Below are 14,023 nucleotides of genomic sequence, written 5' to 3' on the forward strand. Positions count from 1 at the left end.
GAGATATCGCCGAGGATGCGACGTGGCTGGTGAACTTGCACCCGCTCAAAATCTGACACCGTCAGCTGCTCCTTCTAACAACCGAAAGGCACTTTTAGCAAGGAGTTCGCGCCTGACCAGTTTCAACTTATAAAGCCTGTCAGCACAATCGACGCAGCTCTCTGGCTGCATGATTGTCCTCCCGCACAAACATGCATCTGGAGCTTGGTCAAGCAGACCACCGTTTACAAGACCAAGCAAGCACAATAATGCTCAGGTCAACAGCACGAGTCTCCTTCGATATACGCTGCTCATGCTCGTCCTTTCTGTTTTTGCTCGCTTTGACAGCCCTAAATAAGAAATCGCCTAACAGGCACTTTAGTTCCTCTAACAAGCTTGTTCTTGCTTGTACAATGGACTCTTTAGCTTGTGCGCACAAGCAGACTTCTAGTACAATATCTTTACCTACGTTAAGCGCTAGGTGTAAGCGCACAGCGTCTGTAAGCGTTAATTATCTTATATCTCCTTCTTAACGTCTAAGGTAGCTTTTCTTAAGGGCTCTAAAAAGAAAGTCCCTAGTAATGTTTCTTAAACTTTCCTTCTCTGCAAGAAATGCTATCTAAACTACTCTGTTATCACCTGTTGTAACTTCTACCGCTGCTATGTGTTGTAGTAGTTGCATTACAGTGTTACATATCTGCTGTAAATAAGGCAGAGGGCTTTAAAGGACCTCTAGTTCGCTACCTGCTGCGATTTTTCAATCCTCTTATTTAAAGGTTTGAATTAGAAAGACGTAGGGAAGGGGGGCTTACATCTCGAGTCGCGACAAGGACTCAGCAGCAAGCTTTCTATTAAAGCTGATTTTAGCTTGTTAGGGACAAAAGTGCAGGACTGTTAATATCTTTTATTCGCTCTAATATGGCTTATAATTAATATAGAATATGTTGTTTGTAATTAAGAGCCTAATAGAAACTGCTAATGCTGTTAACGTACTCCACGGGTGAGCGGATCAAACGGGTGAGCGGATCACTCTGCCAAGACCACACCAAATTTCTACCCTATTATAGCTCGTATTAGCCCACTTTAGCCTTATATATAGTAGTGCAGTACATAATATTATTTAGAAATATCTTCTACAGCCTTCTTACATATACGTAAGTTATGTCTAATATTATAGCACTTTGTACAGCGTCTTTAGGTTACTTCCCCTTCTTTAGCACGCACTTGCTTCTTTACCTTCTTACTATTACTACGCGCCCTAAACTTAGTTAGAGTAGTTAATTAAAGGCCTTCCTTAGCTGTTAGGACTCTCTCCTGCTGTAATTGCTTTCTTTTATGCAATTTACGTTGCATAGCAGCCTTATTTACTGCTTAAAGCCTAGTAATCTCCCTTTAAGCTAACACTAGCTTATGCGCTACTATAGCTGCGCCTTTAGCAAGCTTTTTAAAGGCCTTAACTATTAAAGTTAGTAAGCTGCTTGCATGCCTTTAAATCCTCTCTTAAACCAGCGTTAATTGCGACCCTAATTGCAGGGTAGTGCTTAGGGTTTAGGACTACTAGGGCTTATCTTCTACAGTAGGTAGCGGTAGGGTACGTAGGCGGACATCAAGACCTATTATAACCCGTTCTAGGTTAAGGGGGACTATTCTAGCGCCTTAGAAGCCTTCTTAGATATTGCTAGAAGTAAATGTCTCCTTATAGGCGTCTATAAAGTATAGTAGGAACTTAGTTTTAGTAATATAAGTAATGTAGTTATATATAAGATTCTTAGCTTAGCACCTATATACCTTCTTTAGAGGGGCAAAATAACCTATATCTAGTAGTTATAAGAGGTAAGATAAGTATAGAGGCATACACAGTGTAACAATCTTTACTTCCTTACAGTATTGTTAGAAGTTAAGGGAGTTATAGCTCTTGTGGCTGTTAATAAGGAGCAGCTAGTACACTCCTTAGGTGCGCGTCTTTGTATAGGCATTAAAGTGCTTTAACTAGTCTAGACTAAGCTTGTTAGTAGTCCATCTGTTCTTAGAGACTCTAATAACCTAGTTATAGGGCAGATTGTCCTCTTTGTACCAGGCAGAGAGGTAGTTGCGGCCTTTAAAGATAATAAAGGGTAGAATAGCCTACCCTGTGCCATTAATGCCCTATATAACCGTTGTCTACTCTTAATTGCCCTACTGCACTGCCTTTAGCTGTCCTTAACGCTCTAAGCCTGTAACAACTGCTCCTGTTAATATCTAGCCTATTATAAAGCCTGTCTTATTAAAGTTGTATGTGTTATTGTCCTAGATACTATACTTAGCTTTAACATTTGCTACAAGCCTAAACTAGCCCCTAATAATCTCTAGATCCTTATAGAGGGCTCTCTTGTAGTTATACTTACAATTAAACCTTACTTTAAGGTTAGGGCAGTGCTTAATAAACGTGTTAGGCCAGTTTATGTTAACATAGCCTATATTATGCTTAGCACGCAAAGAATTGGCTATATTAGCTACAGCAGCCAGCTAAGGGGCAAATCCTTATGTATCTAGCTTAAGGATATACTTAGCAATTACGTCCTCCTTATTCTGGTCTATAATCTGTTAAACTGGCGTATAATTAGCTTGTGCAGGTTGTCCTGTGTATTAAGCATGTAGTATGCTGTAAGGCGCGTTATATATAGCTGCAGCGCGTTACACAGTAAGTATTGTGTCTTATTTAATTACCTGGAGCGCAAGCTGTATTGCAGCTTCTCTTAAGGGCGTAGATTGATGTTGTTGTTGAGGCATTGCGTGGTAAGGTGGAGGTTTGGTGTGGTCTTGGCAGAGTGATCTGCTCACCCGTTTGATCCGCTCACCCGTGGAGTACGTTATGATAATTATGCAACTTACAACAATAATAGGACTACATACCCTAAAGAAGGCTCCTAATTTGTTAATAAATCTGCTGTGCTAAAAACTCTTAGATCTAGACCTGTATGCCCTAGTATTTTTAATCCTTTAGCTTATTAGCAGGTAATAGGTAAGGTGAAATACGTGTACAGGTACGGCTGTACCGGTGCGCCTATCTATACTGTAAGCAAGAGCTTCCTGTTAACGTCTTATACTTACAATGAAAAGCTTTTAAAGTAGCTTGTCCAAGTGGCTAACCGGCCTTAACTAAGTTCAGCACTATATAAGTGTGCATCAGCGGCGCTCCAGTTGGAAGTTGTTTTAAGAACTTCTTAGTACCCTTCCCTCTTACAACTACCTTCATGATTCTATGAATTTCCTGAAGGGAAACGTTATGTTAAGCCTTAAGGACTACGTAATAGGATAGAAATAAGAAGGGCTAAGTATAAAAGACAAAGTCCGCATGCTTAATAGATTGTGCTGTTTGCTGCGTATAACGTTCTGCTGTCGTAATAAGATTAGTAGTAGGAACATCCACTTACCTGTTTAGATGCTGGGTGGTACCAGCACTCAATGCAGTCAGGGCGTACTATTGAGGGCGAGATCGACTATGAACCTGTTTCTCGGGCGATTGCACCCCTCTGACTACCCTGGTACTTGTGCCGCCTTGGACAATGTGGCTGTTTCTCTTACGTGCTGGTAGATCTAAGATTACACGTACCTATGCAAAGAGGCCCCAAGAGCACGTTGCGCAGCCGTGGACCTAAAAATGGTCTCAGCAATTGCACGATGGCGTTTCGTCATTTCACAATGATATGTACTTATCTATGAAACCATAACATTTCCTGTTGTGCAGGCTCACACTCTGTCCTTGAGGCAGACGGCCGACGCATGTGCTGCCAGGGCGTCCTGTCGTTCTCACCTCCACCAGTTACAATCTCCGTTAGTCATATGTGGTGAGTTGATAAAATCATCAGACTGCCAGGTGGCCCTCGCAGTCGGTTGAATAGTTGATGGAGCTAGAGCAGAACCAAGAAGAACGAAAGGTCTTATTGATCAGCGATACAGCTATGGCAGCAGATCTATCAGGGACTTCACCCTTTAAACTCATGATCCACTCAACCCGCAACGCTTTACTGTCCAACGTCCACACACCACACACGGCAGTACAACAACTCAATCTAGCGCCTCCGTCACCACGCTACCGAGTTACATTGCAAGCCATCTTCGTGACGGCGTAGTGAAGGCATTCATGTGCGATGTTGGATCGTCAGTTCCACGGAGATTTGTAAGGCGATGGGTTGAACGTACGGGCGAGCCGTGCAACTGGCGGTCATCTATGGAGAAGAGCGACACTGAATTTGATGACGAAGATACCTTTGGCTTGAAAGGTAGCATTGAATTCCTTCCTTTGGCGCAATTGCAAATGTTGCTGGACGATTTAAATTATTTCAAAAATGGACGTGCTAATATTACAACAGCGTTTTTGTAGTATTAAGCTAATAATTGATAGCTTACTTTAAGGGGATGCTCTCCTGACCTGATGCTACGTCTAGTTGGCCTGCTCCGTCCCCAAGCTCGCGAGCATCCATGAACACCACTGGGCCCGCGAGCAATCCCGTTGCATTGATACGACCAGAACATATTATGCAGCGTATGTTCAACTGCAAAACCTTTGCACATCTGCCAATTCCCATGACCAACACGGTCTCCACGCTGAGCCATCAATCATGGGACGATCTACTGCGCTCATGTTCCGCACCTGCTCTCAAGAACACAGAAGGCGACCTCGGTCGTCTTGGTGGCTCTCATCTCACCACTGTTCCTACAGAGGGCACGGATAAGATGAACTGCCCCAAGAAGAGTCTTTGGACACAAACTGTTAAGACCGCTTCGTTGGAGAGATGTGAGACGAGCCTGGAAGAACGATTGCAGTCGAGACCAGTGATCGCACCATCAACAAATTCCGCCCACCAAGAGCTGACCCAGTCGATCCTTGCGACGCATAGATCAAGCTCGGCTGCTGCCAATCCGAAAGTCGAAGGCATTATGCTCAGCTCTGTCGTCCACTTACAGTACACTATCAAGGTTCCAGGAGACAACGGGAGAGTCTGGACAACCTTACATGTTAACGTGCCAGCCGAAGTGACAGTGAGGCTGCCTACCAATCAGCTTCAGACAGTAGTTGGATATCTTACCGAGTTTGCGTGGTTCGAATGCGGAGACCCCAGCATCCAGAGCGACAGCCAGGCCTTCTTCGAACACTTGCGAAACTCGTCAGTAGCCTTCTTTCCAGGCTAGCTAAGTATAGTATTAGAGGATACCTTGCGGTGCTCAGTCATATCGACCGCTACGAGGTATTGCGATTTGGGAAGCGGGCCCAGGTACCGGGCATAAGCCGACACAAGGTTCTCATCAAGAGCGCAGGGCGTATGAGATGGGTAGAGGATCAGATATCGTACTCGCGATGCGATCACATCCTAAAGCCGCTGAAAGAGCTGAAGACAAGCTCGGTTGCACTGTCGTACGCCTACCGGGCCATTCCCACACCCAGGCGAATGGAACCGTGAACGATACAGGCCAGGGTGAGCTTGTGATAACACTCACTGGAAGGTCGTCGACTAAAGCTACACCAAGCAAGAGCAACGCTGCCATCTCCGAACTGTCAATGGGAGGCTCTGAGTCTCCAAGCGAATCCGGTCAGGGTACATTGGGGGGCTGCATGGTGCCAAAGTCGTGGCCCAAATGCCGATCTTCTGGGAGTGAAATCTTGTGATGCCGCATTGTTCATGCACAAATGATGCCAATGAGTTGATGTGAGTCGCAGCCGTGTTTTGCAAGAGTAAAAAGGGATCGTCGGGCTTGGCCTCGACTAATGAAACACAACGATCGGAAACATAGGACCATGCAGTTCATCATGCCGCTGTTCCCGCAAACGCGGATGCCCAAAGTGAGGGGTAGGTGTGGTCAGAACCAGGTTTGTTTTCAAGCCATGCTTATACCTAGGGTGGATCAGTGTAGACTGCAAGGCGAAACAGTCAACATGCATCACCCCTACATACATGCGGACAACGAGGAGGTTAGGTACAACAGGCACTCACTGTTCATGCTGAAAGCTGGGGAGAGTTTGGCTGGACAAGCTGCAGAGAACCGGGGATCCGGGCTCTCTCTGCTGAATGGACGGAGGACGCTCCGAACGCTGTCCATCGTGGCGTGACGGCATGGCATAACGTCGAATTTCTTGTGCACGGACCCGGTCATCGAGAGACGAGTATTTGCGTAAGCGATGGCTAGAATGCCTGAGGGATAACGCGGATCGTCCATCTATTTCGGCGCGGGCACTCGGCGCGGGCACTCGGCAGCTGACGGATAGCTGATGGTCGATACTGCTGGGTAGGGAGCACTCGACTGCTTATTTGTGGTTTCCACATGTTCGTCACGATAGGTAGCACAAGTTCGTGGCGAGCCTCGCCGGCCGAGTACACCGACCCAACAACTCTTGCTGCATCACTGTGCGATTCCACTGGCCGAAGCTCACCTCGTGCATGGCGCTCCTCGGACAAGTGGGAAGCTCCGTGACGTCTTCCAAACGACCTTGGCTTCAAAAACTGCCGTGAGGCGAACCCTGGTTCACGAGACGTTAGTCTACCTAGATCTGCGTAGCTCACACAAGCACGGAAGGGTCCCTGTGTGGCGGCCCGCCTGCTGAAGCAGCCTTGAAGATAGCGGCCTGATGGCAGTGCAAGTGTCCATGCTTTGGAATGTGGAGTCCAGTACCAGCCTAGCATTGTACGTCTGGTATTGCGATGAACCGTGAGCGCCAGGCCAATCAAAGGTCGTCGACTACACGCCTCATGGCGAACAGAAGTTATTGGCCACGGTAGCCGGCACACGAAGATGCAGCTGTTGTCATCCCATGTGGCGTGCTCGTTTAACTCCGGATGCAGGTACGTGGTGGTTATCCTGGCAGCAGAGGCGCAGGGAAAGAGAAAGGATCGTCGGAGATTTAATGTCGTCGCTCACGTGATGACATCGAAACCACAACGCGCGACGGGCACAGCTTCGTCGTCGTACAGCAGCAGAGGAGAGGTTGGTGATCGTCCCAGGGGTACGCGAGTCCGGACTTCTGGTGAACACGAAACTGCTCTCGTCATGGTCGCAAGGCCCGCGAGGTCGACACGCGGTAAAAGCAAGAGAGCGCAGTGCAGCATTTTCAGACTTTAGCCGCTTCTGTGCAAGCTGCAGCCGTAGGCTCCGCCGGAAGCTGCTTTTTATGCCTGCCCCTAGCGCACTGCCAAATCGGGCTGCGAGACCGTCCCTCCCGCGGCTGGTCGGTTTCGAAGTTTGGTTCTGTGGTTGGGCCTGTGTCTTGCCTGCACGCTCTCTGCCGTGTACCCTGCAGCTAGAACCACAGCAAGAAGCTGCCTCGGTCATTGAGGCTTTCGACCTCCGCCACTCCGGATGTTGTGAATGGCTGCCACGGAGCCGTGAAGGTCAGCGACGGGCATTCCCAGCCAACTTGTGATTTGCAAGTGCAACAAGACCATACCGGTAGCTTCTGACATCCCGGCAGCAGACAGGTCAATCGCCTGGGTGTTTTCCAGGCCCGGTAAGGATGTGCGGCAGAGATTCCTTTGGGGCACACTGCCCTGAAACGGCCGGTTCCTACATGCTCAGGAACCATTGATGGATCCACTTCACGTGGCGAGTTCCCGATAGCCACGGTCGAGTCCCATCGCTGTCAGATTATAGAACCGCCCCGACCCCTTAGGTGAACAGGTCTGGTTCTGGGGTCTTCCTCTTCCTTCAAGGTCCATGCGAAAGGCAGAACACCATGGCGATCCCTAATCGTGGACCCGAACTCGTTGGCGTCAACATTGCTTTTGTGGCTACGGCCGTCATTGCGAACGCCTTGCGATGCATCGTTCGCGTGAAAATGGTAAAAGCGTTTGGCACGGATGACTGGCTCATGGTTGCTTCCACAGTAAGTGGCTCTGAGCAAACTACGTCTTGTACAACCACTGACTGTCTACAGATATTCTTCATCGGTTACGTCATCTCCTCGACGATAGGAGCACACTACGGTACCGGCCGCCATCACGATAATCTCGAGGACTGGCAGGTTGAGAGAGCGAGGAAATGCTGGTTCTACTGCTACCTCTTCTATTGCTGCTCTATGATCTTGTCCAAGATCTCCATCGGTTGCTTCCTCCTACGCATCTCTGTCAAGCGTGTCCACACCATGATCATCTACGCCGCCATGTTCGTCTCGACCTTTGCGTGCACGGCATTCTTTTTCGTCACTCTCTTCCAGTGTAACCCCGTCAAATTCTTCTGGGAAAAATCCCTCGAGGACGGGACCTGCATCGACAACCGCGTCATCATCGCTCTTGGCTTCGTCTACAGCATCTTCAGCATCATCGCAGATTTCACTTTCGCCCTTCTTCCCGCTTTTCTGGTCTGGAACCTGCAGCTGAAGAGGAGAACAAAGATCGCCCTAATTCCACTCCTTACCATGGGCTGTGTTGCCAGCGCTGCCGTCATTGCTCGATTGCCTTTCCTTCCCAAGCTCAACTCGCCCGACTTCCTCTGTAAGTAGCTCCGCTGCAGCGTCACGTCTATGCTTCTGCTAATACCAACAAGGGGATACCATTGATATCGCCATCTGGTCTACAGTAGAACAGGGCCTCGCCATCACCGCTGGCAGTCTTGCGACCCTTCGCCCTCTCTTTGCTTTGGTCATGCATCAACTCGGCCTCTCGACACGCCCCACTCAACCGCGGCCTTCCCATTACGGCCTGCAGACCCCTCCTGCCAGTCAGCTGCTCAGCAGTCGACGTAGAGGAAGTAAGAGTGGCCCCGACATGTACGGGTTATCGAACGTGCAAGAAACAAGAATATCAGACGACTCTCTTGCAAAGGAATCGAGCTTCCCCAAGTCGCCCAATTGGTTCAACGGTGAAGGCCAGCAGAGCATGACGAGGAGCCAAGTGAGGAGCGACAACGAGAGCGAACGGAGTCTGAAGCTCAAGGGCTCGAGAAACAGCGACGACGATCAGATGCACATTATGGTCTCGAAGACCTTCTGGGTTGACGAGGAGCAGGCATCGATAGCTTCCCGAGGGCGGGTTTTTACATGACATAATACTGTACAACGATCACGACACGAACATACCCCTAATTGATATTCTACCAACGCAGTTTTTCCAACTGCAATGAGCATCTCTGCGTTCAAACATTCGCGCCCTGTCTGTTGTTATCAAAGACCTGGTATATATCATCCACACCGCTGCAGCTCAATGTCCAGATCCAGACGAAACGTCAAAGCAGCAAGATTGCGCGCGACAGCCTACCTACCTGATGTGGTCTGACAGCCTGCCTTGACGCATAGCCGCCCACCAGGGGCAGAAATCGACGCCAACTGCAAACGGCCCACCGAGCACAGCATCCGACTGGCCAGGAGACATGAGTGCAGCAAGAATTCCTGATGGAGCGATGCACTGAGCTCGGTCCAATTCCACTGCTTGCTCGCAGAGACAGACAGACGAGCGGCGCAGGCTACCATTCATTGCATCATTGCAACCTGTCACGCCAACGCGAAACACAACGATCACAAATCAGTCCCAACAGAACTCAACTGCCGGCATGCCTGTCCTCACGTGCAGCCTCCACGCCGTGTCCCACGATGCCCTGGTATGGATCGCAGAGGCAGGATGGCCGTTTCAAATTCACGTACCTACAGACGACCGCATCCTGAATCCAGCATGCTGCGTCCAGCATCCCTCCGCGGAGGCCCCTTGATGCGTTCAAAACCCTCCACGCCGCAGGCGCAGAACACGCAGTCGCACCGCCAACGGAAAACCAAAGGACGTCGCCGTCTTGGCTCCCGCGGGGGGGGAGGGGGTCACAGTGATCACAGTGATCTCTGTCAAGGGCGCAGATGGCCCTGTGGATCATTTGCGTTGGGCCTGACATCCAGGCACGGCGCGGGGTGGTTGTGCATTCGGTATTTTTGACGAGTGCAGTCCGCTAGCTCGAGCCCTCGCTTGTGGCAGGTACGAGCTCTGGCTGGGCCTCGGCTGCACGCCTCCACGGCCGCGTCGAGTGAAAATGCCGGTGCGAGTCATGCATGGTGGGCGGGCACGGGGGTTTTGACTCCTTGGGTCGGAGGCGGCAACGTGCGAGCAGGGATTCCGCTGTTTCGAGTGCGGAGTGGCTTCCTGAGCGCTGGGATTGGGATTGGGATGGGTGCCGCTGCCGCTGCCGCGCTATAGCCAAGCTGCACGTGTTTCCTCAATTCACATCGTCGCCTTCGTCGTCTTGCGACTGTGGAACTCGCTGTGCCATGTCGCCGTTCGCCTCCGCGCAGTCACGGACGGCATCGCAGGTAACAATGCCTTTATCCACAACTCCACCATCTCCCTCCACCTCCCGAAACCTACCCAATCTTTCAGCTCCCGCGCCTTTCTTATGATTTGGAAGAGCGGTACGTCACTGCCCGCGCCAAGCGGCGGCCTCGAGGGCGTAGCGTACCAAGACCAGGCTGGCCGCAACGCCATTTCATTGGCTGACGCCATCGCGATCTCCGGCACTGAGAGAGACGGTACCACCGCGCAGTTTCCACACGGCTGGAATTATCTGGGACCGATGCAAAGGCCCGCGCTGATGACGGGTCCACGGCATGGCGACGGCTTCTGGCTCGCTCCTGGGATGTACCGCGCGTGTACCGCAGGTGAGGCGAGACTCAAAGTGCCCATGTCCTCCTGCGCCACTCGAATGGCTTCGATGGCGCAGACGAAGTGGCGCAGCTTGCCGAATCACCACACACAGGCCCTTCTTCGTTTCTTGTGGAGATGAATTGCACTTTGAGCGTTGCTCGAGCTGGAAACGAAGATGTTGAGATGGCTGGTTGGTGAGACTTCAGCTGTTCACCTAAAGTCTCACTCAGAGCCACAAGGGACCGCCGTGCGAGAGTACGCTGCAAGCTGTTTGGACGTCAGGGGCTTGTAGAGAGTGCCATGTCATCTGCTAACGGCATTCTTCCTGTCGTGACTTGACACAGAGCGCTCAGTCGAGACGACCGCGAGCACTGGGTCGTCCATTTGCACTGCGAAGTGGTAAGGAATCTAGTGTACTACAAGGTGCCGGCTGTACGTTTAAGCATGTTGTTCTGTCTGATGCTACAAATCCATTTTGCTTGCGAATGCTGTATGCATATAACCTGTTCTTACACGCCTGAAGAATATTCGTACACGCTAATTTTCATGACCCTATATGCCGGCTCATCTCGACGACCTTGCCGTCTGCCTCTTGATTCTCGCTTCCTCGACCACCTTCGGTGGTCTTCTCAACACGACGGGTCCCTTCACAACCGGTCTCCTGATTGTTCCCCGTGGGGCAGCAGCAGCCATCTCTGCTTTCTCGTCCTTCACTTGCTTGTTGGTCTGGCTCTTGATTCTCATTGCAACTTCCTCCCACACGCCTGGTACGCCCGTCTTCGCGGTGAACATCTTCCCCTCCTTGACAAAGAACTTATATCTGGGTTCAGCAATGACCTCCAGCATGCGCATCCAAAGACCCTTCTCCCTCTGTCGCTTCGCCCACTCATCGGTTTTGGGAATCTCGAGGTTGGCGAGGCGGAACTTCATGGGTGGTAGAGCGCGCAGTTCGTGCAGAAAGGCTGTGGTGTTCTTGCGGAAAGGAAAGATGCGGAGGGTTACAAACTCAAGTTTCGTGTTGGCGGTGGTGCTGGTGCTGGCGGGGTTGTTGAGCGAGCGTGCGAAGTTCATGAGGTTTTGGCGGCTGCGGCGTGCGTGTTCGGGGATCTGGAGGAAGACTTGGTGCGCGAAGGGTGCGGTCACGTAGGCCATTGTCAGAGTAGGTATCGTTCCGAGGACACCGACTGCAACTTGTTAGGACATGGTCAAAGTAAAGGAAGCCGGACCATGGTGATGTGCTTGAGATGAAGGAATAACAGCGCACAGGACGTTCGTGTAGATACACGGCGGAGGCGAGACATAGCTCAGCAGACTTCAGAATAAAACTTTGAATGAAGATCAAACGGCAAAAGCTCAAGCACAAGAGCAGCGTGAGATGGAAGAAGCCAAGGACAGCAAAGATCAATGGAGATGGTGCGGGCAAGCGAGTACATAAGAGACGGGGCGGCAAAGAACAGCTTCTTACCCAAGATGGCCTGTGCCTTCCTCAGATTAGGATCAGGTTGATTCTCGTTGTTCCACAGCGGTGGCACTGCAAAGACCAGTGTTGTTCCGAACTGCAGTAGTGCCATAGCCTTCCAGAATGACACCCAGGTGGTGCGTGTATCACCAGCATCGTAGATCAACAGTCGCGACTTGTACACTATGAGGGAATCAGCCACCTGTACTTTATGTCTCAAGTGCCATTGATCCAGTGGCTACCTACTCCGGTCCCTCTCGGTGTTCTTGGCTGCTGCGCGTAGTGCTGGCGATGTGGAAAATTTACGCTGACAGCTTCTGCAGATGAACTGCGCTATACGCAGCTTCGGCGCCTGTTGCATGCTCTGCACCCATGGTGGCGAGCCCTTGAAGGCAGTCGAAAACGCGAGGATTCTTGACTGCATCTCAATTGATGGTAGAACGACCGGAGACAAGATTGACGCGTGATGAGAGTCGCTCTCGGCTAGACTTGCCACTTGAGCACGCTATCACGTGGCGGTTTTGGACCCTGGATCTGGCGTGGGATGTGACCACGATTCAGGACCGAATGGTGCTCGTACTTCGGCGCCAACATGCTCATCGCCCGGGTGGATGCCTTTGCATAATCTTCTTTGGTTGTGCAAGTTTCCAATGTGAAATAACTGCAACCATGTATTTCGCTCTTGCCCTGCTGTCGCTTGTTTCGATCTTCTCCCGCAGTCTTGCCTACCATGACCTCAGCGACGATTCGCTCAAGAGCCTTCCCAGCCCAGGCGATGACTTCAACATCAAGACTGGAGCACTGCTGGCGCCCATTCTACGACCGCGGGTGTCAGGGACGGAGGGCAATGTGGCGGTGCGACAGCATTTCATCGACTTCTTCAAGACGCACCTGCCGGAATGGCGCATTGAGCTGCACAACTCAACTTCTACGACGCCAGTGAGCAAGGGGAAGGAAGTGCCTTTCGTCAACCTGATTGCAACTCGCGATCCGCCTGGAACCAATGAGGGCGATGTCTCCCGGCTGGCACTGGTAGCGCACTACGACAGCAAACTCACACCGAAAGGATTTATTGGTGCAACAGACAGCGCAGCGCCGTGCGCCATGCTGCTACACGCTGCGCGCACACTTGATGCGGCGTTGACCAAGAAGTGGGCGGGAGGAGCCGGCGACGACCTGGATGTGGGGCACAAGGGCGTGCAGATATTGTTGCTGGACGGCGAGGAGGCCTTCAGGAGCTGGACCGACTCAGACAGCCTGTACGGCGCACGGTAAGGAATCGCATGGGGATGAAGCTGTTCACGCATTCTGACTTGACGCAGTGCTCTGGCTGAAGATTGGGAATCAACTTTCCACACGGCCGCCTCGACATACCGTACGCCCCTCGACTCGATGGAGCTCTTTGTGCTGCTCGATCTACTGGGCTCCGCCGGCCCACGCGTACCTTCGTACTTCAAGACAACTCATTGGGCATACAAGCATATGGCTACTGTCGAAGACCGCCTGCGCAAGCTCAAGCTGCTACGCTCATCGCCGAACCACCCTGATCGCATGGCGAAGCGTGAAAACAAGAAGCCGCGCGCCGAGCCGCACTTCCTATACGAAAAGAACAAAGCCGACAGTTCTTTCATGGGCGGCTTTGTGCAGGACGACCATGTGCCTTTCATGGCGAGAGGTGTGGAGATTCTGCACATCATTCCAACGCCATTTCCACGAGTGTGGCATGAGATTGAGGATGATGGAGAGCATTTAGATATGGACACTGTAGAAGATTGGACGAAGATAGTCACAGCATTCGCAGCTGAGTGGATGGAGTTGGAAGGCTTCTTGGACTTCAAAGCAGAGAGGCGACGGGATTCGGTAGTGGAGAAGTCGGAACTGTAAGTAGCTTTAAACAATCGAACTGGATTCGAATTAATGGCGTGTAGTGAGATACCCTGCGACGCGTACGACTTTGCTCACAGAAATTCACGCCATGTGCAATTGCGACGCATTC

General features: G+C 51.1%; 5 protein-coding genes across 5 annotated transcripts, besides 3 other annotated features; 4 read left to right on the forward strand and 1 right to left on the reverse strand.

Moving 5' to 3' along the window:
• Nucleotides 1–191: 191 nt before the first annotated feature.
• On the forward strand, nt 192–512 carry EKO05_0003929 (uncharacterized protein; the record flags this gene model as incomplete). The annotated part of the gene is made up of 1 exon (XM_059636274.1): nt 192–512. The coding sequence occupies one exon, from the start codon at nt 192–194 to the stop codon at nt 510–512; it is 321 nt and encodes a 106-aa protein (XP_059492257.1).
• Nucleotides 513–952: 440 nt separating this feature from the next.
• Nucleotides 953–1,029: a mobile genetic element.
• Nucleotides 965–2,831: a mobile genetic element.
• Nucleotides 2,767–2,840: a dispersed repeat.
• A 1,600-nt stretch (nt 2,841–4,440) lies between these two features.
• EKO05_0003930 (uncharacterized protein) lies at nt 4,441–5,151 on the forward strand (the record flags this gene model as incomplete). Its single annotated transcript, XM_038945446.1, has 1 exon — nt 4,441–5,151. The coding sequence occupies one exon, from the start codon at nt 4,441–4,443 to the stop codon at nt 5,149–5,151; it is 711 nt and encodes a 236-aa protein (XP_038799755.1).
• A 2,533-nt stretch (nt 5,152–7,684) lies between these two features.
• On the forward strand, nt 7,685–8,990 carry EKO05_0003931 (uncharacterized protein; the record flags this gene model as incomplete). Its single annotated transcript, XM_038939122.1, has 3 exons — nt 7,685–7,834; nt 7,886–8,441; nt 8,494–8,990. 3 exons carry the CDS (start codon nt 7,685–7,687, stop codon nt 8,988–8,990), a joined length of 1,203 nt encoding a protein of 400 aa, XP_038799756.1.
• Nucleotides 8,991–11,132: 2,142 nt separating this feature from the next.
• On the reverse strand, nt 11,133–12,451 carry EKO05_0003932 (uncharacterized protein; the record flags this gene model as incomplete). Its single annotated transcript, XM_038938726.1, has 3 exons — nt 11,133–11,752; nt 12,034–12,210; nt 12,274–12,451. 3 exons carry the CDS (start codon nt 12,449–12,451, stop codon nt 11,133–11,135), a joined length of 975 nt encoding a protein of 324 aa, XP_038799757.1.
• A 245-nt stretch (nt 12,452–12,696) lies between these two features.
• Nucleotides 12,697–13,911, forward strand: EKO05_0003933 (Glutaminyl-peptide cyclotransferase; the record flags this gene model as incomplete). Its single annotated transcript, XM_038938685.2, has 2 exons — nt 12,697–13,298; nt 13,350–13,911. The coding sequence occupies 2 exons, from the start codon at nt 12,697–12,699 to the stop codon at nt 13,909–13,911; spliced, it is 1,164 nt and encodes a 387-aa protein (XP_038799758.2).
• Between the last annotated feature and the right edge of the window lie 112 nt (nt 13,912–14,023).

Source organism: Ascochyta rabiei, chromosome 6 (genome assembly GCF_004011695.2).
Source record: "Ascochyta rabiei chromosome 6, complete sequence".
Taxonomy (NCBI): Eukaryota; Fungi; Ascomycota; class Dothideomycetes; order Pleosporales; family Didymellaceae; genus Ascochyta; species Ascochyta rabiei.